Source organism: Strix uralensis, chromosome 16 (assembly GCF_047716275.1).
Source record: "Strix uralensis isolate ZFMK-TIS-50842 chromosome 16, bStrUra1, whole genome shotgun sequence".
Classification (NCBI taxonomy): domain Eukaryota; kingdom Metazoa; phylum Chordata; class Aves; order Strigiformes; family Strigidae; genus Strix; species Strix uralensis.
Genome location: NC_133987.1, coordinates 9,752,298 through 9,773,525, shown reverse-complemented (window position 1 = coordinate 9,773,525; position 21,228 = coordinate 9,752,298). Strand labels below are relative to the sequence as shown.

Here is a 21,228-nt window from a genome sequence, read left to right as displayed (position 1 = left end):
AATACTTAATACTGTCACAATTGTGACTAAGTGTGGATCATTAAGGCACTCCCTACAAAGTCCCATGGAATATCAGCAACTGCCAGGGAAAGGGTACAATGGTCAGCAGCTGCTAAAATTAGTTTTAAGCATTTTATGGAATATGGAGGTGACGAACAGTGAGATTAAGATAGATTAATCAGTAACAATCATTTGACTGCATAAACGAAGAGCCTGAAGATGTCATCTGTTTTAGGAAACAGGACTCAGAGGATTCACACGATCATTTCATAAAATATTTAGTGAAATACAGAACTCACTAATTATAATAATACAATATAATACTACTAGATTTGGCCTCTTACACTTCACAGTTCTACTAGCAGGAAAAACAGCTACTTCATGGGTCTTTCAAAAGAGAATTTCCTAACAATTCTGGAAGTATGGCAAAGTGACATATTTCTTATCATTAATTCAAACAAGAAAATTAGCACTCAGAATTATACATTTTAACAGCAAAATCAGCTGATATTCACAGCTAGAAAAACAAGTACAGACAAACCAGCTGATTATCGAATCCAGACCCCCATAATTACAAACAACTAACACCCAGAAGCTAACATTATGCATAAAGTAAAAAAAAAAAAATCCTTCTGGCCCTTACAAGATCAGTGAAAGCTCTGAAGGACAGAATTAAGTACAGCAAAACCACATGATCAGCAAACAACAATAAAGACTCTTTATAATCCTGTTCTTTAGGACAGCAAAAAAAATAAGACCTTCAAAGCTGGTATCACAAGATTTTTCTAACATCACAACTATTCCAGTCCTATAATGAAATCATATTTGTACACTTCTCAAAGCAAAACACTTCAGGCTCTCTGCCCTCATAACCCTGTAGAAAGACACTCCAAAAAGCCATTTCACACACAGTGCTAGTCTTCTGCTCAGAAAATCTTTACCAGCACTAATTTGCACAAACTTTCTTTTAAGCTAAATAATAATTTATTCCAAAACTGTTTATGAAAAGCCATCATGTAAGAACATCTTAAAAAACATTTTTAGTAACACTACCAAAATCCTGTGTTCGTACACACGGCACGTTACAAAAAAAAAAAAAAAAATCAGCAAATAATATATTTGCTTCAATGGCACTAGAAGGCAAAGTGCCTTCTACTCCCAAAGCCACCTGTGTAAAGAACTTTTGCTTCACTTTTCTACAGATGAGATCTTTTGTAATCTAAAAATACCTGACAGCTGTAATAGATTCAATACAGCCATTATGACATGTTAATTGTTTACTCCACACTTCTGAAACTGTAACATTGTCTTCTTGAAATCCTAAATGCTGAGATCCAATTAATCTTACTCCAGTAGCAGTAGAATGCTGCATCAATGTACAGCATATCCATTAATGGCACTTAACATTCAGGTATCAGATCAATATAGTATAAAAAGCAACTTACACAAATAAAATATTTCTCTTTTATGAAAAAGAAAGGTTTAACTTTCTTTCCGTTCTAAGAATTCTGGCCGCCAGTAGGTGGTGTTTCTGGAAATGTCACGTAGTTTTTTCCCCCCTACAGAGGAAATGCAAAACTCCACCTGCAATACTGGTGTTTTTATGCAAGACTGAGGCTCCACATTCTCTGCAAAATAAGCTTATTTTATCCATGTGATTTGGAGCTGAGCAATTCTAAGAAGTGTGAGGATGACAATGTATACCTGAAAATTTAGATACAAACAGACAAATAGGATCGACTTGAAGGTAGGAAAACTGAAATTTATATTGTCAGTTTAGCAAATGACCCTTCTCAGCTGCTAGATTTCTCTCGATCACATATTTATCTTTAGATTGTCCAGAGGCTTTAAAAAATACCACGTATAACAGTACTTATTGCTTTATATCTATGTAAAATATGCTTAGTTACAATTTGCAAATAGATCTCTTAATTATTCATCAGCAGAGCTGTAGGTTTGAAGGGACTATATAATTTGAAAAAATGCTAGAGGCAGAAAGGAAGGTGAAATGAACATTAGGCGAAATAAAACTGACAAATATGAGAGAAAAGATGCTTGACTAGTTCTAGTAAAAAAGAAACCAGCAGAAACAGGGTTAATCTTAGCCTTATAAGGCTGTTCAGCAGCACTTCAACTGCACACAAATTAGAACAACCCTGGGAATCTATAAAGCTTGTTTTATTGCCAAGGACATGCAGCAAGATCTGCATTTTGCTGTTGTAATCTATCCTTTATTTAAGACGCTTTAAAACAGAATAGACTTTTATATGATTTTTTTTTTTAACTGCTGAATCGTCAACAGGTGGCATTCACTGCAGCTTTGCCCACCTAAATACAAGTTTTTTTACTGTCACGACAGTCGAAGCCGACACATTAAGCGTGTACCCGAGCAAGAACCAGCCTTCTGTTGTCTGGAGGAAAATCAGCTCTGGAGAAATGGAATTAAGGTAAAATAAAGTGTTTCACAGTACATGGTTACCTGTAATGCTTGTAATTGCTTGGCTTTTGGTGGCCTTTCAGATGTAATTAAAATCTGACCACAGACTGACCTTTTAAAATCAATTGCTTAGACTGTTAACTTATCTTTTATTGTATTTAAAGCAGTTTTACTGTCTTATTCAAAAATAAAAGGAAGTCATAAAAAAAGACAACAGTTCACGTCTGACTTCCGTAGCTTCTTGAAACAAACACTAAACCTTCTTCAAATAAGTGTAATTTCATATGGATATTTTAGCATAAAGATTTACATTATGAAAATTATTCAAAACATAGCAACAGCTACTGTGCATTTAATGCCTATTTCATTTAAGAAATAAAAGCTTTGGAACCAATATCTTTATTTAAGTATCTGTTACCTACTTCTGATAACTTGGATACATTTAAGCAAACTCAGAGCTATATTTCTAACTGAAAATATTCTAACATTCCTACTCCATTAGTGGTCTGTTCCTTTTTCTCCCCCAAACGGTACATCAGCAGGATTTAAGTCATTAAAATGTGGAAATATGCATGAATTTTACTTGTAAACAATTTAAGTTTTTTAATATGTTTTAGTGTGATTAAAATCAAGGTTTTCATAGTAGGACTAAGATTAAAGCAATTCAAAATATTTAAAATTTAACACAAAATACCCTGGGTTATCAATTTCTTGATGTTTTTATTAGTTTGGGATGTCTTTTGTTCAGTTGTGTTTTTCTTTTAAATAAACTTCTAGCAATGCTTCAAGTCCATAGCATTCAACATTTATAAGTAAACAAATCAGATAACTGATATTTTCCATTCCTATGCGGAAGTCAGTGCAACATAATTAATCACAAAGAAAAGCAAATTGAGTATAATAATGTTGGTGTAAATCAATATGCTGTTTCTATTACCTTCATTTGTAAAATTTGCCTTTTCCTTCCCACTGAAAGCAGAAGGAACCAACTGCTTTTCATCTGTTGCCTTCTCGTCCACAGGCTCTATTACTTAATAGCCTTACAAGCTAATGATGAAATATATATATTTTTATATATCTAGATGTAAAAAAATAAAATTTTTCTTCAGTAGGCTAAACTCACTCATCTGATTTTCTACAGTTCTACATTTCCTAATACCCAAACCCTGAGGGGTACACATAACTTTAACAGATCTGCCCTCACAATATATTCAATACTGAATCCCTGAAGGGTACACAAAATTTTAACAGATCTGTCTTCACAATACATTATCATCTAGAACAAATTTAAATTCTTTTAACTAATCCTTTGCATATATATTCAAACATCATGTCTCCTACAACCTCAGCTGTGTATGTTAGATTAGCAGAAGCATATGGTACATGGTACAATGCTGGAGTATGAGATTAATCGTTTTCCATTTGCAAATTGCAGGTCCAAGGATGTTCCTTGATTATTAAAAGAAAACAAATGGAGATAAAATTCTACTACCTTCCAAACTGCATGAAGAAACACTGTTGATGAAAAGCTTTTATTAGAGAGATCCAAGTACCATAATGGTAAAAAGATTCCTACATGATCTTAAGGCATACAGGAACTGCAAATTCTCTCATTTGCAATGTATATAGCATCCTGTAAAAAAAATTTAAGAAATTTACTATTTGTACTGTTATATTTCAGTCAATTTTAAGTCTAATTCACTTGACTTCTAAATAATTTTAATTTCCAATATAAAAGTGTACATGTTTTTCCATTCCAATCAAAATGTTTACTATGAACTTAGTTGAAAACAACCCAAAATCTGATTTTTTGGGCACTACCACCAAACTGTGAGAACTAGTACCTTTTCTGCAGATATTTTAACCATGGAAACTTATTCTGCCTCAGTGTCACCTGTTATATGTAACAGCACAACTTTTAACCTAAATGGATCATATTTGTGTAATGAAAGTATATCTTCTAGATTAGCTGATAAATCAGAACACCAACAATATGTTATTGGTCTTTTCTTATCATGTCTTTACACAATATTTCTTTTCCCTATTGGTTTTGTAGGAAACATTCTGATACTGGTTGTCAACATAAGCTTTCGTGAAAAAATGACTATTCCAGACCTTTACTTCATAAATCTTGCAGTAGCTGATCTCATTTTAGTTGCTGATTCGCTCATTGAGGTTTTTAATCTTGATGAAAAATATTATGATATCACTATTATTTGTACCTTTATGTCTTTGTTCCTTCAGATCAACATGTATAGCAGCATTTTCTTTCTGACATGGATGAGTTTTGACAGATACATAGCACTGGCAAAAGTAATGAGGTCCAACATATTTCGCACTATGCAACACGCTAGATTAAGCTGTGGTCTCATATGGATGGCATCTATTTCTGCAGCACTAGTTCCATTTACAGCTGTGCATTTACAACACACCGGAGAGGTCTATTTTTGTTTTGCAGATGTAAAAGAAATCCAGTGGCTAGAAATAACCTTGGGGTTTATTATCCCCTTTGTGATCATTGGTCTTTGTTACTCATTAATTGTTCGAGTTCTTATAAAAGCACACAAGCATAGGAGTCTTCGTCTGCGGCGACAAAAGGCTCTTCGAATGATTTTTGTTGTTGTCTTGGTTTTCTTTATCTGCTGGCTACCTGAAAACGTCTTCATTAGTGTTCAACTTCTTCAAAAGAAAAGCGAGCCTGGCTCTTCAAGCAGCCCATCCTTCAGACATGATTATCCTTTAACAGGACATATTGTGAACCTAGCAGCTTTTTCTAATAGCTGTTTGAACCCCTTAATTTACAGTTTTCTAGGGGAAACCTTCAGAGACAAACTACGACTGTATATCGAACAGAAAACAAAAATGTCAACATTACATCGCTTTTGTCAGGCTGCCTTAACGTCTGTCATTCCTGACAGTAATGAGCAATCAGAAGTCTGATTTAGTAGTGGTTCTATAAAACACATGACTGTGAAGTTGTGCAAATAGTGAACAAAATGCTTGCTACTAACAGAAAAAAGTGCATTTGTGTGTATATATATAGAGTATCACTCTAGTGAGCATTGAAGGTTTATATTCAAAATGTTTTTATGACAAGACTTTAATGTAGAAGAATGTTTTAGTCAGATTTATATTTAATTATGAACAGGATTATTAAAAGCTGAGCACTGAAGGAGCTTTATTTTGTATTATACATGTATGAATGACAATATAGAGAAAATTTTATCAAGTTAGGAAGACTCTAGATGTAACCTGATTATCAGAGATGCTACTTTGCTGGTGTATATAAGGTACTTCCACTGAAATAATGAAGCTGCCATAACAGTAGGGAAAAATCATTACAATGTATTGATGTGGAGATGCAGAAAACATTGATTTTTTTTCATCCATATATGTTAAGATAAATTAACTTTGCTTAGAAGAACTACATAGTACTATCGTCACTGTATTCAAGCATGTCTTCCACGATTACCTTTTTTAATATAATCTAGCACAGTGGTGAGTTTTTGTCTCAAATGTAATCTACTGTTTACATCAGTACTTGATCAAAACTGAAATAATCTGTAACTATATTGCTCATCTCAAAGAACTTCACAGAAGCAAAATGTAATGCTTCATTCTGTCTTTTAAGGATTGCCTAAGACAATCTTTCCCAGGACAGACGTAATTGGGCCTTTTGTCAAAAATGCCAGTGCACATACACGTACATTCATATCTGCCTTAAGATTTAAATGCAAGTCGCATGAGATGTCTTTAATTTAGGAGGCCTACTTTGACTGCCAGAACAAAATGCTGTGGCTTAAAAAAAAAGGTCCTGTTCTGCAAAAAACTGTAAAAATTACTTACGAAAAATGACAGAAGTCTCAGTTTTTAGAATAACTTACATAATGAGTGTGATCAGCTATTATCAGATTTACACTTTGTGTACCATCCATCCCACCTCCAGAAACCACTGGCCTTTCAAGATTTTAAGATGCATGTTGGTTGCTTTCTTCATTTGAAGATTAATTATACTAGGAAAACAAATGTTAGCACCACGTACTTGAAAACAATAGTTTAATTTCTGCTAGAAAATAATTGGGTTTTAAATCTGATTGATGTTTAGCACAGGTTACTGCTGAACTTATTCAGGGGAAGCTATAAAATTCGTAGAGATTAGTGTGCAAGATCATTAGACATCACTTGCTGCATCTCTGAAGTGAACAAACTCATTTCACCCCTGTGCTCATTGACTTAAGCACCAGAACTCTGCAGAATAAGACACTTTATCCTATTTTCAAATGTCATATATGAATTAATTAGCACATGAACGGATTTTAAAGGATCTTTAAACGTAGACACTTAAAACTAAAGTTACTAAGCAATAAAGAAAACAGTGAAAACAATGATTCCACTCATATTTCTCACAAAATACTTAGAGTTTCCTAGTGGAAGCTTTGGCCACAGAAGACTTGACCTATAAACAGAAAGGCCACAAGACGATGGCTGAATTTGAAATAGATCACTAGATATTCCTACTACTGAAACAGGAACTGCAGGGTGGAGTTGGCAGAAACTGCTGATTACAAGTGACTGCTAATCACACTAAGGAAAAGTGTCATTTAGTCCTTTCTTCTCTGTGGAACACCAAATGTATCTTCTTCCCTCAAGAAAGATGTAAGCATTGCCATGCCTTCGCTGCAGAGAGGGAGTTGCTAAACAACACTTAGCAAGAAATCTCACACCATTGGGCTAGATCACACATTGCCCTTTTTGCTCATCATTTTCACTTTTGGAATTAGCCACAATCCCTCATATCCTATTGACTGCGAATTAATCACACCTTAAAAGAGGACTATTTCAGACAATATAGAACTGAAGGAATGGATAATTCTCTTGGCAATGGAATTCTCTTAAGTAAAACACATCTTCTGAGATTACAGATCTATTAGGTCTGTGTAATCTTGACACTTGCCATGAATAAGTACTTTACTTGAGATTACAGGAATACACTTTGCCAATCGTAGTTGTTGCATAATTTGTTTTTATGAGTAAACTCCTTTCCCCTCCTCCTCCCTTCCAATATAGGATTCTGGTTTTTGATCAAGGCTATGGTAAAAGCCCTTTCATCACCACTGTATCACCACAAATCAAGAAAGTGTCTTTGCTCAGAAGCTTATAATAATAAACAGAGAGTAAGAGCAAATGCCTGCTCATACATACTATGAAATAGTTTCTACATGATCGTATTCAGTAATGTCCTGATATCACAGTGAAATCTAGGAAAGATCAGATTACTACAGTATGAAGAAAACAATACTGACTCAACCTGAAACAACCTATCCCATGTTTAAAACCAAATTACAAATCTAAACTGCCTGACAGGTTTCCTGCTGTTGATGCTCTGATACAGGCTTATGAACTGTGCCTGAAATGACTAAACTTAAACATACTACTTAAAATAAAGAGTACTCTCACAGGTGAAAAAAGGGCACACTTCTTCCCAAGACTTTTTTTTTAAGTTGTAACTATGTACAAAGTAATAGTTACATAAATGCCATACAACTTTCATGCATTTATATATACAACATGCTTTCTGCAGCACATCATCTTGCAGTAATTTGTTACCAGGGCTTATCCATGAATGAAAAAGACTGTGCTTTATGTAGTTTTCTTTAGAATTAAAGAGCATGACCATCAGTAAAAAAGAACGTTTCTGGAGTGTCGGGGAAAGAGGAAACAGAGTAAGATTTTTGATACAACTTCTTCACTTAAATTAAAGAATTTGTGAGAGACCAGAGAAAAGTTAAGGAAAGGATTCCATATGCCTTTCTAAAATGCTGGACTGATGACAACTACGAGATTTAAAAACCTGTTTATCACAGATGCTTACAATCTTTGCTATACTAGTCTATATCAAGTCTCTAGACAAGAGAAGTCTAGTATTAGGAAAATGACACAGAAGGAAAAAAAAAATTAAATCAAAGAATTCCTGAAACCATTAACTGCTTTTGAAAATAATACCTTAACACAAACATGTCTTGGATGCAGAGAGTATTACTGAATGTCTAGAAACAAAATAAATCCAAACAGCATAAACTAGCACCAGCCTGAACCTGATGTGTCTGAAAGCAGTCTTCCCTCTGCTGTGAAAAAAGATGAAAAAAATAGTCATCTGAGACCATTTTAACACCTTAAAGAGATGCTGTAACTTTGCATCCTTGTAACTGTTTCAGGAGATACACTAAATTCCGACTGTGCAGGCACAACACATCCACATCTAGTCAGTCAGTCTAAAGATAAAGCTCGATTAATTTATGAAAAGCATTACATGATGTGAGGGCATGTGACAGAGAATTTGAATCAATGAGTCAGGTGATCCAGAATCTGTGCAAGACTTTGACAATACAGGCAAGATATGAGAAAAGTCACCCCTCCCTTCCCCTTTCAGCTCCACAGAAAATTGGAACACTAGCATTCAGAATAGTCAATCCGCCAATTTCAAAATACAACATACACTATAAAAGAAATTTTTTAAAAAGTAAAAATCAGAATTCTTAGAACATGGTTTTCTTCAGTATTGTTTTTATCAAATGAAAGAGATACAGGTTCATCTTACATTCCCCTAATGTAATCTGACATTTATATTATTAATTGGAAATGGCTTATTTGGTGTAGAAAATCCATTCTACTGAACTTGCAAATAGGCAACTTGAAACAAACAAAAAAAAAAAATGAGCACAAAGTTTTAACAAGAAAACGCTTTTAGAATTTCAGACTAAGTATCTGTGCTTTAACCAAAATTCACTGGCTATACAGTGCAGGCTCTAATCTTCTTTCCAGACATCAAGTTATGTTAGACATTAACTGAATTTTTTCTTGTGTAAGGATTTTGCTGTATTCTCTCAGCTGTTTATTAAGATTGCAAAAGGGAAAAGGTTGTCTGGACAATTTTTTATGTGACAATCCTGACCGTTTAAAAATGTGTTACAAAGTGGTTTTCCATAAGTAAAAGCATAAGTTCAACCCTGCTTATCTTTTAATTCCATTTGAAATTGTTTCTGCATAAGTAGAAAAACCAAGTGTGGGTATGAAGAAGGCAGGTTTGAATTTAATAGCTATTCATGAAGGTGAATTAATTTGATTTTGATTGAAAACAACAAAGATAAGTATTTGGTTTTAAGGGACAGTATCCTTCCCTTCCACTCCAAAAGTCTTACCTTACCCATTCAGACCATCAGACAAATATTTTAAACTTTCATCATAGAAGAGCATAGGGCCAAATTAATTGTTTAATTCAATTGACTGAATTATATCTTTGCAATAGAAGTTTATGCTTACGTCACCAATTACATCTACAGCAATCCATCAGTACACAGTTAGACCTGGCCATTCCTCGTCCAGAGACTGTTTACATTAAGAAATTATTATTTTTACATTCTGTTTAATAAATATGTCACCAATAAACCATTTCCACCTTGGAATTGCACTTTATGTTTTTTATGTTAAATCTGCAACAACAGATGATAGGAAACAAGTATTTAAGATGTGCATACAGACCATCTTTCCAGTATACTCTTAAACTCTGCTGTCAGGAAGGTACATTGTGGTACATGCCCTGTCTGTTTTGAGGAGAGACATGCTAGATTTGAAAGTCTGAACACCCTCCATTCATATTTATAATTTGGGTGTCCTTTCTTCAACAGTATTGTCCAAACTATTTATTCCACATTGACATACGATACACCAAACTTTTAGCTCTTGGCTTTTGGCTTCCTTTTAGACTTCCATTCCATCATATGGCAGCATGACACAGCCAGGGGCTAAGAATAAACAGCTGCATACTGAGCCAGCCACCCAAGATGACAACAAAAGAGCAACTCCTTCTCAGGACTTCAGGCAGTGCAGGATCAGCTCATTACTTGCATCTCAGTCTCTTACATGCTACTTCAGTTATTTTACACATGTTCAGTGAAATCCACTACAAAATTTAAAGATAATTGTCTCAAAATAATCTGTTTAGAATGGCTTTTGAAGTCGTTCAACCCAGGTGTTAAAACCATATTCAAGTTTCCAACCTGTTTTCTCAAATGGTTCAAACAGTCTGCTACAGGTATATACAGAAGTTTTTAAGTTCTAAATTAACAAACTACTAAACTGTTCATTACCAAAAAGTAAAACTTAACTTTTTAAATATACCTACTCTAAATAAATATTTAATGCAGCAGGGCAAGTCTTTCCAGAGCCAGCAACCTTTCTTACAAGTCCCGGCTCATTTGACCTGCAAGCAGAATCACTGAAAAATGCTTAAAACCTTTTCAAATTACATGAAACGTATTTTCTGGAAGGACTTTAGAAAAACTCAAAAAAAACCCATACTAGAGAAATAGGAAAAATTATTGGAATATTGTAAATTATCCTTAGAAACTGGAGTTAAGGCTATTTTTACAGAAAGAGCTCAATGGTAGAATTGCCTACTGGTGGTAGAGATGGATTTGTTTTCTGCCTCAGCAGCAGAAACATTTCCTTTCCCAGGCATTCTAATATAGTAGCAAATAAGATTTTCTTCCTTTCATTCTCTCTCCATTCAGAACTACAAAAGAGAAATAGCCTTTACCTGACTATAGAAACCTTTTAACTCTTGTGTTCCAGCACTTAGTTATGAGTGAAGTACACACAGCAAATTGAGAAAGAAGCCAAGGAAAGAACGATGTGATGATATTCCAGACATCCATCTGATGACTGAGTAGCAAGACAGGAAGATAGAGATAGTGATGCCTGTGGGAATTTAATTTATAAACTTGCTTGGCTTTCAAATATATAAAGTTGGAAAAATTACCTCTGATATTAAAAGCGACAAATGTGGCATGTTATTTTCTTATTCCAATGTAAAGATGCCTGATAATGCACGACACGTGGAGTGTTATGCAATCAGAAGCACAATTGCTGACATAACAGAAGTTATGCTGGCAGAGTGCTGCTAAAGTTGACATCGGATCATAGAGAACATAACTGCATGCTCAGCCCAGAACAAGGGGTCTGTGAGGGTCCATGGAAAACTGTCCCTGTGTCCTGCTAGATTTGTGTTCTTGTTGACTTTCACTGATACTGAGAGACACCTTTTGGGTCTTGGCCAGAAGATTTGATTACAAGACCTATAGGATCAGGACAGTCAGATGCTCCTATTCTAAATCCAAACTAGACCATGACTTAATCTAGACAAATCTTTGTAAAGATACCATGTTTTAAATGAAGCATGGTAAACTTTTACCACGAAAACAAACAAATAAAAACCAAAACCCCACAAGTTTATTAAAAATGCCTTTAGAAAATCATGGAGGTACAGACTTGGATGTAAGAATAGCCATGAAAGATAGGACTTTTGTAATAAAATAGGAAAAACTTGTCTATTCCAAAGGTAACTAGAAAACAAGAACCAGCCAATGAGGTACCTGAAGGCTCCAAAGTCTACTCTGAGTCCACAGAAAGGCCATGACCAATTTCAATGAGCTTCGTGCTACAGTTCAGTATAACAGTTCTGTAACCATCTAGTTATTTTACAAGTGGGTCAACATGAGTAACTCCCATTTATGATTCAGTACATAATGTAAAGGTAGAATAGAATGACAGCAATTAAAAGCATGTATTTTCCCTGCATACTTAAGATTTTCTGTCTCTTTTACATAACCTCTCTACTTCTTTTAAAGCAATGCAGCTCTAAGTCTTCAGTACATTCTCTCAACAGTTTTGAGATGTTTCAAACTGTAAGATGGTAGGAGCAGAGGTTTGTCTCCCCTTGTATATATATGCTGTTTGTAAAAGCCTGGTTTACAGATGCAAATTATTAAGATAATGCTGAGAAATGTAATAAAGCATTGGTTGATGATCTTCTGTTTGATGTCCTACAGAACTCGTGGGATTTAATTAGAAGTAGGTAAATGCATTCAAACACAGAGTCTGGTTCTTTAAGCAAGAGGTTCCTTATTTCAGGCAACTTCTAAAAGTCAAAAGTTTAATTTTTTGTTCTAATTACCTGTTGGATGTAACACACAAGCACTTTTCAAGTATTTCTTAATCTGTGTGACTTCGATCCAATATGCAAGAGTAATTTTATCTATGCTGTAATTTATTAATTAACTTCTATAAATATATACTAATCTTTCATGTGGTTCACCATATTGTATCTAAATACAAAAGGTATTTTGGGAAGAGGATACTTCTGGTGAAATAATTCTAGTTTCTCATTCATACTGTGGAAGAAGCCATCTCCCCCTTTTATCTGCTCAGAAATGTTTGGGTGTTTGGTTTTGTTTTGTTTTTTAATCTATTCCATCAACACACAATAATTTGTATTTTAGAAAAATCCTTATACCAGACTCACATATTGTTTAAAAAAGCAGTAGGATTCTGTCAAGGACAGGGAAAACTACTGCTTTTTAGAGTAAACATACTTTAAATATCCAAATCTGTGCCATTTTATTTTTTTGAACAAATTGACATTAACAAAATAGTACCGAGAGCAATAAAGAGGAAGTAACAAATCCACAAGAATCAGGCTTGCATTAATATGTTACACTGTTTGAACTTCCAAGTTTCAAGCCCTGTCAAGAACAGTTGCCTTTGAATGCCCATTTCTCTGCTCTTCATCCTCTAGCAGAAGGTAGCAAACATTTATCCTTTCAAGCTTACAAGTTACTTTCTTGCCAAGTGGAATGTGTTTTGTGAAATCCAACATGTAATAGGACTTTTTTTTTTTTTTAACTGAAGTTACACATATTTTGTGGTTTTGTGCCAAACTTGCTATATTCAGCAATTTGGGCCTTTTCCAGCAATTTTCATTTATAATGCCTCTCTCTATGATGAGTTAGAAGTCATTAACACAGAACCAGAAAAAAAATCATAATTGACAAATGGCAGAAAATAGTGTTCTCACTGGACGGGAGCTAGGTGACAGGTAGATGAAGCAGACCTAGCCTCTGCTCCTTACTTCAACAACTGCTCAAAGACTGTTACTCAACAAATTCAGCCCACAAGTGAGAATTCTGCACTGAATTTCAGTTTTGTGAACATATTTGCAGCTAAGTCATGAAAACGAGGATTTATACTGGAAACTCAACAAAAACCATCAAGGAAGGTCTCACCACTAATAAAGAATGGGAGCTGAGAGGAAACGTCAGGTACATGCTCCAAGAAGGAAGAATTTCCCCTCTTAATAGCAAAGGGACAATTGTGTTCCACCACCAAACTCCCCCATCACTTTAATACGCTGGCTATATTAAGTAAAAGTAAAGAATTAACTTTGAATATATACAGATTAAGGCAAATACACAAATTAGCATGAAACTCTCGCTGGTTAATATGTAATGAAGAATGCACGATCCCTTTAAACAAAAGTAAGAAATACACCACATATTGTTTATACTAAACACAGTTGGGGACGTGAGCCTTTCGCCTGGGAAAACCATCTTCAAAGTAGCAACTGTTTTCCCAGCTGTGAATACTCTTTCCTGGGAAATCTATTCCTACCATCACAAAAATAATTTTCAAAGGAATGTAAAATTATTCAGCCTAATCTATGCATATCCATATTTCAGATACTATTTTGTACCTTCTTGGACATGTCTGTTTATAAGAGGCCTATTCTCTATAAACACTATATGGTGTCACAATCAAATTTACCTCTTTTAAAAAATAAACAAATGTATGGTTAATTTAATAAAATAATTTAAAGCAACTCTATCAACATTCTGATGAAAAAGTGTTAGTAGGAAACACGTTTCAGTTTCATAAGCAGCTGCCCTCAAAGTTTGATGTTTTTGTTTTCTTTTTCCTAATTTGAGAAATATTGCATAGATGATAAAAAAAGCAGACAAACCAAGTAAGATGTTACACAGTAAGTCATAAATGCCAAATGGGTTTATAGCTTCATAATTTTTTTTCAACTATCAGAAGGCCATCATACAGTGAGGCAATAAGCCAGTGGGCCAGCAAACTTGTCTCTTTTTGCAAGTAAAAAAAATACAAATAAAACAAAAATAAATATTCAACTGAAAGGTAGCCCAAAGAAAAGAGAAATAGGCCCAACATTTCAATTATAGACTGACCAAAACCAGCAGACTAACAAGGGCGCACTAATATCCATCCTGACATTTAACTTCACCATTTTGAGAAATAGTTATCACCCCCCCTTTATCACCAGAAAACTGCTAACTGCTGATGTATCCTTTACATCAAGGTGTGGGGGGAGATGGAGGGATGGGGGAGAAGATGAAAGATTATGTCATCTTCTCTTCATAACATGGACAAAACTCTATTTGCATGTTAGAGATACTTTTTAAATGGTCAAAAAAACCCAGTACAAGACAAGATTCTTCTTTTAGGAGGTTACGCTAAATAAAATTAGCTTTTTGGAATTTATTCTCCTTTTTTCAATATTTAAGATTGGTTTTCTACATATTTCTTAAACAAACAAAAATTATAACCTTGGATAACACTAATGCATACAAAGAGGATTAAGCTAGTAAAGCAAAACTAAACAAATGCAGGAAGAGTTGATAACGGAATTACAATGCAAGCAGTTTCCAAAATGTATTTTTAATGTTTATAAGACATGGATAATCTTGGTAGCCTAGTAATCAGAAGAAAATCCTGCAACATCACACTAAGTTGTAACTTCAAGGCATTTTTTAGGATGGGAAAATACAGAACAAGTTATTTTGATAGTTACAAAATAAGCTTCCATTCATTAAAAAAAATAAATTAATGGAACAATAAAGGATTACTGAGTTTGTTTGCAAATCATCCACAACTCATTATTTCAATAACAGGCTTTGGTATGAATTAGCGAGTTGTCAAATAAATAAATACAGTTTCCGATGATAGCTTTACGGTATCTGCTTGATAGGTTTTCTAGCATGAATGTCTGGTTTGCATTCATTAAACAGTCAAATTACTACCCCAGTTACCTGATTACAAACAGCAATAGAAATCATATCAAAGTAGCATACCTAGGTATTCCACCATGCTCACGCCAAAACATTTATCTCTACAGCTTAAACATAATTTTATGGAGTTTTCCACCACTACAAGCAAACAATGATTTTAAAGAATCATCTTTTTGTGGTTTCCTTTGCTGTAGTACTAGCTTAACAACTCCATATTGGTCTTTATGATAACCTCCAAAAAGCTGAACAGAAAAACCTTTTCCCTACTAATTTTGCCATTTTCCATTTAGTAAACGGATCTTACTGTTTGGGCACCTGCACACTAGCCCTCTGATTAAAGAAACACCATGAGCTACTTGTTTATTTGCCATTGTTTGTACTATCTGTATGGAATCTCAAAAATTAAATTCCTTTCCCACTGATTTTGCCTTTATCTGGGGAAAAGGATTCCTCCTCCTCCTCCAACCGTTTGCAATGTTGAAGATAACAAGGAACATACAAGGAAACACCCACTGACTGTATGAGCATTACCTAAAGTACCCTTCCACCATGAACAACAGGATTTGATTTATAAAGATCGACTGCCTCTTAGTCATTGTAATTTTCCTTAAAGTTACAATGTTTACTAGAATAAATTGAGAAGGAACGGGACATTAATATTGTTTTCTACGGATTATGAATTTTCAGTCTTGCCTAATAGATATTCAACTCTGGAAGAATTTCTTAGTATTCTGTGGAAAGCCTGCAGCTCTGAAAACAGCACTGGAGAAACAAGATCTACCCTTAAATTACAAGGTTAAAAGATCTTTTGATACAGTAAGGTTATTCTGGGTAGAACTCAAATAACCTTCATAAACAAAGCAACCACAACATGTTGTTCCCTACATACAGTGTTGTGTCAGTACTAACGTTTCAATAAGCTTCGTGGCACTAAGGCAGATGAAATTTTGAAGGGTGAAGAAATCCATAAACAGAAGCAAAACAGGGGTAACTGCAAACAAGCACTTCAGTGAACTGAAACAAAATTAATTTGTCTCAGGCAAGGTCCATCAGAAAGTTTTTTATTTAAGAAGCCAGTATTTAACTTCAGACTCCCAGTCTGGATGGCACATTTTAAATCTCTTTTCTTTATGCCTGTTGTGTGACAATTCAAAAAAATAAACTCGAACTATCAGAAGGTTTAACATACAAGTATGTTAGTAAACTACAAAATCATTAAAAAACAAGTAAAACTAATGTCCAGGCATTAAAAAAAAAAATAATCAATGTTTAAAATGGGGAGTTTATTGCCGTATAGTTAAATAAAAGAGTAACAGTATGGAAAAAAGGCTGAATTAAGTTTAAAAACTTGTATTGCTCAGCTCCACTAGAGATGTGTTATTTAGAGTTATGTGGTTCTAAGATCATTCATGAAAACATTTATATCGGTCCTGAATTGCTATTTAATGTAAACAGAAGAAACTGAGTAGATGAAAACCAATAAAACATCAAGATTACTCTGAAAGATCAAGTTGTTCCAGGGAAAAACGCTTTAGTCTTAGGCTAGTAAGAATTTTTGAAACAAATTTCATGAAGGAATGATCAATATACACTAAATCCAGTCACTTAAGACACATTTCAACTTGCCTGCCTGCAGCTGTATAACAAAATCAATTAGAGATTTACATTTGCCACGTTGGAGGCTAAAACTGCTGTACTAGAATAAAAAAAAAAAAAGTAAATCACAGGGAAGTGAAGTGACCTAATGAACCAGAGAAACCTCTCTCCTACCAAAAGCAGCATGTTATATGGCTATCTTTCAACTTCTTTCCATCACATATGAGACTGCTTAGGAGAAACTGAAGTCTACTCATCCTCACTTTAAGAATGAAAACAAAAAAAGTTTTCTTAAATTCAGTTACTGCATTAAAAGTCAGTCACAGCTCATGAGAATCCAGTCACGATGATTCAGGAATTTCTGTAGATCTACCAAGGTTCCAGCTTATTTTAAAGTAACAGAAATAAAATTAAAGAAAGTAAGGCTGCAGAATAAACACTCTCAGCAGTTGCCTTAATTTGTGTTCCAAATTTATTCTCTGGAACCATCCAGACTGAGCACATCACAGCAGCCTCAGAGTTCCTCCTGATCTTCCTGTACACACAAAGAAATTTTATCTTGTTTTCTACTACATTTTCCATGCTGACAATGTTTGATGACCAAAACCATTTTAAAGCATAACTGCCACTGTGACTTAACTATTTCACACAAAGCTAGGAGTACACATGCTGAGTAGCAATCAAACTGATAAACAGCTAACTTTCATTAACCATTTCTGAAGTAAAATTGTTTAATATCTGCCTAACATTTTTCATTTGCAACAGCCATTTCAAACAAAAAATGTGCTTTACTAACTTACGCTTTCCTACTATCAACAGTTATAGTTTATACAGCTGATGCCAAAAAATGGCTTGTCATAGACCTTATATGGTATTCCCTAAAACTAACACCATATACATGTTCAAGCCACCCACTGACACCAACTTTTATAATTCTAAGAACTGTTGTGCCTAGTGGTGTTCTCTAATAGTATTAAGGATCCTTCTTTCCATTTAATATTTGCTCTTTCTTTCACAGTCCCACAGTCTGCACAGCCAACAAAAACTAATTTGGGGGTTCTAAGAACTTCTCACTTGACATCAGACAGTCCAAAAAAACCACGCTTGCTAGAGGTTTGAAGCCCACTTGGGATTTTTTCTACTTTTACATGAAATTATACAGATTGACAGAGGCAATAAAATTTTAATTTTGACATTTCAATTTCATACTGTTTTATTCTGGAAAATTATTTTCACTCGAATTATAGTACTGTGAATCTAAAGTCTGTAATGCACACCCTACAAAGGAAAGCATAAACCTTCGCTCTTATTAAGCTGTAAATACCAAATTTTCTATTTTTGCTTTGATATAGACAAAGATGCAATCTTTACTTAGGAACATTTCTGCTGAGTTCAAAACTGCAAGAATTTACAGACCTCTGAAAAGCTACTGCCAACAGGTTGGCTTTTCTTATATTATGCTTCACAAACTCTAAATGTAATAGCTAGAGACACTTATGCATGCAGAAGTGTCTCAAAAAATATTCTTGACAATGATCTTAAATAAAGTCTAATAATAAAATAAGAAGTACTACTTAGTTACATGATCTCCACTGAGCTATGCATCTCTTGATAAATGAAGTAACAAGCAGCTTTCACATCTATTTTATCTTAGGCCAGGAAACATAAGAGAGTTTTTAAGGCCATGGCTTAACATGAACTTGAGAATTCCTGAGGAAAAAACCTTTGCCCTTCCTTCTCCACTTCTCGACAGTATCAAACCGCTTCATATTTCTTTGATCCATGTTCTACAGTAACCACTCAGAACAGGAGAACTGAATCGCCCTGTTTATGTATTACTTCCATCACAAAAAACTTACGCCTCTAAGTTTCCACTTAAATAACATCTCAATATTGTTAATTTCATTCTCAGAAAATTAATTCATAAAATGTTCGGTAATACAAAGAGACTGCTGACACCTTCTGGCCACTTGACATTCTGTCCAAAAAAATCAAGAGGTTTTCCAAGAAAATATCTTTCATGTTTTTCCAACCACTCAGGATCACATGAAGACTTAAGCTACGCCTATATTGCCATATGACAGTTGCTTAAAGCCATTTGGTTCACCTTTCAGCTATATTCTCTCACCCATTCTCTGTCTTTCACAGAAGCATCCAAACCAAACAGAAATCATGTACTTTGACTGCTACAATCATATCCAGATTTGGCTTAATTTATCTTCTCTTTTTCACTTTCATGTACATATAGCACATCCAAGGAATCATTGCAACTGAATCAAACAGTACACTCAGATTCAGCACTGAATCTATAAACCCATCACATCACAGGTAACAATACATCCACATTTTATTGAATTAAATAGTAAAAACTGGGAGAACCTACCTGCAGATTTTGTTTCTTTTTCTTTGGTTCAGTTTCCAATCCCAGCTCTCCCTTCTGGGCCACATGTTGCTTTAGCTTTTTTCTTTTTTCTGCCTTCTTCTCTTTTTTTTCCCTGTTCATTTTAGGCATTCTAAAATAGAAGTATTCTGTAAGAGAAACCACCAAACAGCAATCAGAACCTTTTTTTTGTATTAAATGCCAGTCTCATATACACAGTTATTCTATAATTACACTGGTACAAGAATTATTTGTGACTGCCTAACTATGAAATGCATGTCTGCATTGAATTTCAATCCATTTTGGAGAATTTTCACCACGTTTCCTTTAGCAACACATTATAGTTAAGCTACTGTAAAACTAGAATGTCATTCTCCTGTAGAAAACCCAACACCCATCGTCCTCTCAGGCCCCATTGTGGAAAGTGCTTCACTGGCCCTCCTGGTAGTAATCCCCTATAACTGATGCTGTGCTTTCTGCAGGTTATAACACACCACACTGAACTGTTTGATCAGTTGTCTACCTCAGATAACACCAATCAGACCTCTCGCTTCTCAAAACATAGAGTTAGTCATGTCACTAATATACATACCTGTGCACACACACACCCACAAGCAAAAAGTAAGCCTACTTGATTACAAAACAGATAGTTTTAAACCATCACTTCTGTTTAAACTGCAAGCTTTCCTGTTTTCATATGGATTAATGTGGAAAAACTATGCCTAAAAGAATTATGCCTCACAAGTTTTATGTTTCATTTTACACTGACATCAGGGCAGAGGCAGACGGGAGTTGCAGAAAACCTGCTTCTGAAACCAGGTCTAGTTATTATTTCTCTGAGAGAAAGTCTGATTTACATGGCTTGCAACAGCTGCCCCAACACAGTCACTTTCTGTGTAACAACACAAACACAACAGTTAACACAAACATTTAACAGTTAACACAAATATTTAGCTTGAAACTCACTCTGAAAGATAAACCAATCAACAAACCCACTTTGGTCGGCAGCCGTACAGCTGAACCTGCACAAACGATGGGTAGGAACCGCCTATGCTGCCTGACAGAGCAACAGGGACCCAAGTCCTCGACACCTCTGCCACAACAGCCCCTCAGGGAGCGATGCTTCAGCCCGGGCCCGGGCCCAGGCCCAGGCCCACCACCGAGGCCAGCGCTTGGGAGGCACCTACTCGCTGGCTTCCCAGAGCCCTGGCCATACTTTTATTGAGGACTTAAGACTTCGTGACTAGAAAGCTTTTAAACATAAGGAATACGTTCCCAAGCGCAGCCACCAAAGCATCTTTCACGGGAAAAGCACCGTTCCTGTCCTGGCTCCAGCACCACCCACCAGCTCCTCCGCGGCGCAGCCCGGCACCGAGCTCCCCTGAACTGCGGGGCTCGGGGGCAAGCGGCTGCGGGACGAGCGAGGGGAGCTGCGACGGGGGGCGGGAAGCAACCCCCCCAGTCACCGCCGCCACGCCTGCGGCGGGCCGCCCCGACCCTCCCGCAGCCCCCATGGGGCAGGGAGACCCCCAGGGCTCCCGCCGCTGCCCCCGCGGCCGTCGGGCACCTGACGGTGGCCCCATGGAGTGGGGGGCATAGAACACGCGCCCTCCCCACACCCCCTCCCACACGCACCTCTCAGACCCGCCTCCTCCGCACATTTAACTGAGCCCCACGCTTGGCGCCGCAGCCCGCCCCCTCTCTCTTACTGGCTACAAGGAGAGAACAGAGGCGTCTGGTTGGCCTCCAGCCTGCCAATCCCTCAGATGACCAATAGGAAGCCGCGCTCGGACTTAAAACGCCCACCTGGAACACGCGTGCTGAGAAGTGCTCGGCCGGCTTTTGGCGGCGCGATGACGTCACCTTTCTGCGCCCAGACCCGCCACGGAAGC

General features: G+C 35.9%; 2 protein-coding genes across 5 annotated transcripts in view; one reads left to right on the top strand and one right to left on the bottom strand.

The window, feature by feature from the left end:
* The window catches only part of CHLSN (cholesin), a 134,797-nt gene extending 113,569 nt beyond the window's left edge, over window positions 1–21,228 (bottom strand). Inside the window, exons 1-2 of one of the 4 annotated variants that reach the window (XM_074885921.1) lie at window positions 21,046–21,228; window positions 19,340–19,485 (exon numbers count right to left, since the gene is read on the bottom strand). In XM_074885921.1, the coding sequence (XP_074742022.1) occupies window positions 19,340–19,468 (129 nt within the window). In that variant the 5' untranslated portion in view covers window positions 19,469–19,485; window positions 21,046–21,228. The other 3 variants (XM_074885923.1, XM_074885922.1, XM_074885925.1) reach the window with 3 other exon arrangements.
* GPER1 (G protein-coupled estrogen receptor 1) lies at window positions 1,639–5,935 on the top strand. Its single transcript, XM_074885915.1, has 3 exons — window positions 1,639–1,747; window positions 2,303–2,447; window positions 3,873–5,935. The coding sequence occupies exon 3, from the start codon at window positions 4,304–4,306 to the stop codon at window positions 5,375–5,377; it is 1,074 nt and encodes a 357-aa protein (XP_074742016.1). The 5' UTR covers window positions 1,639–1,747; window positions 2,303–2,447; window positions 3,873–4,303; the 3' UTR covers window positions 5,378–5,935.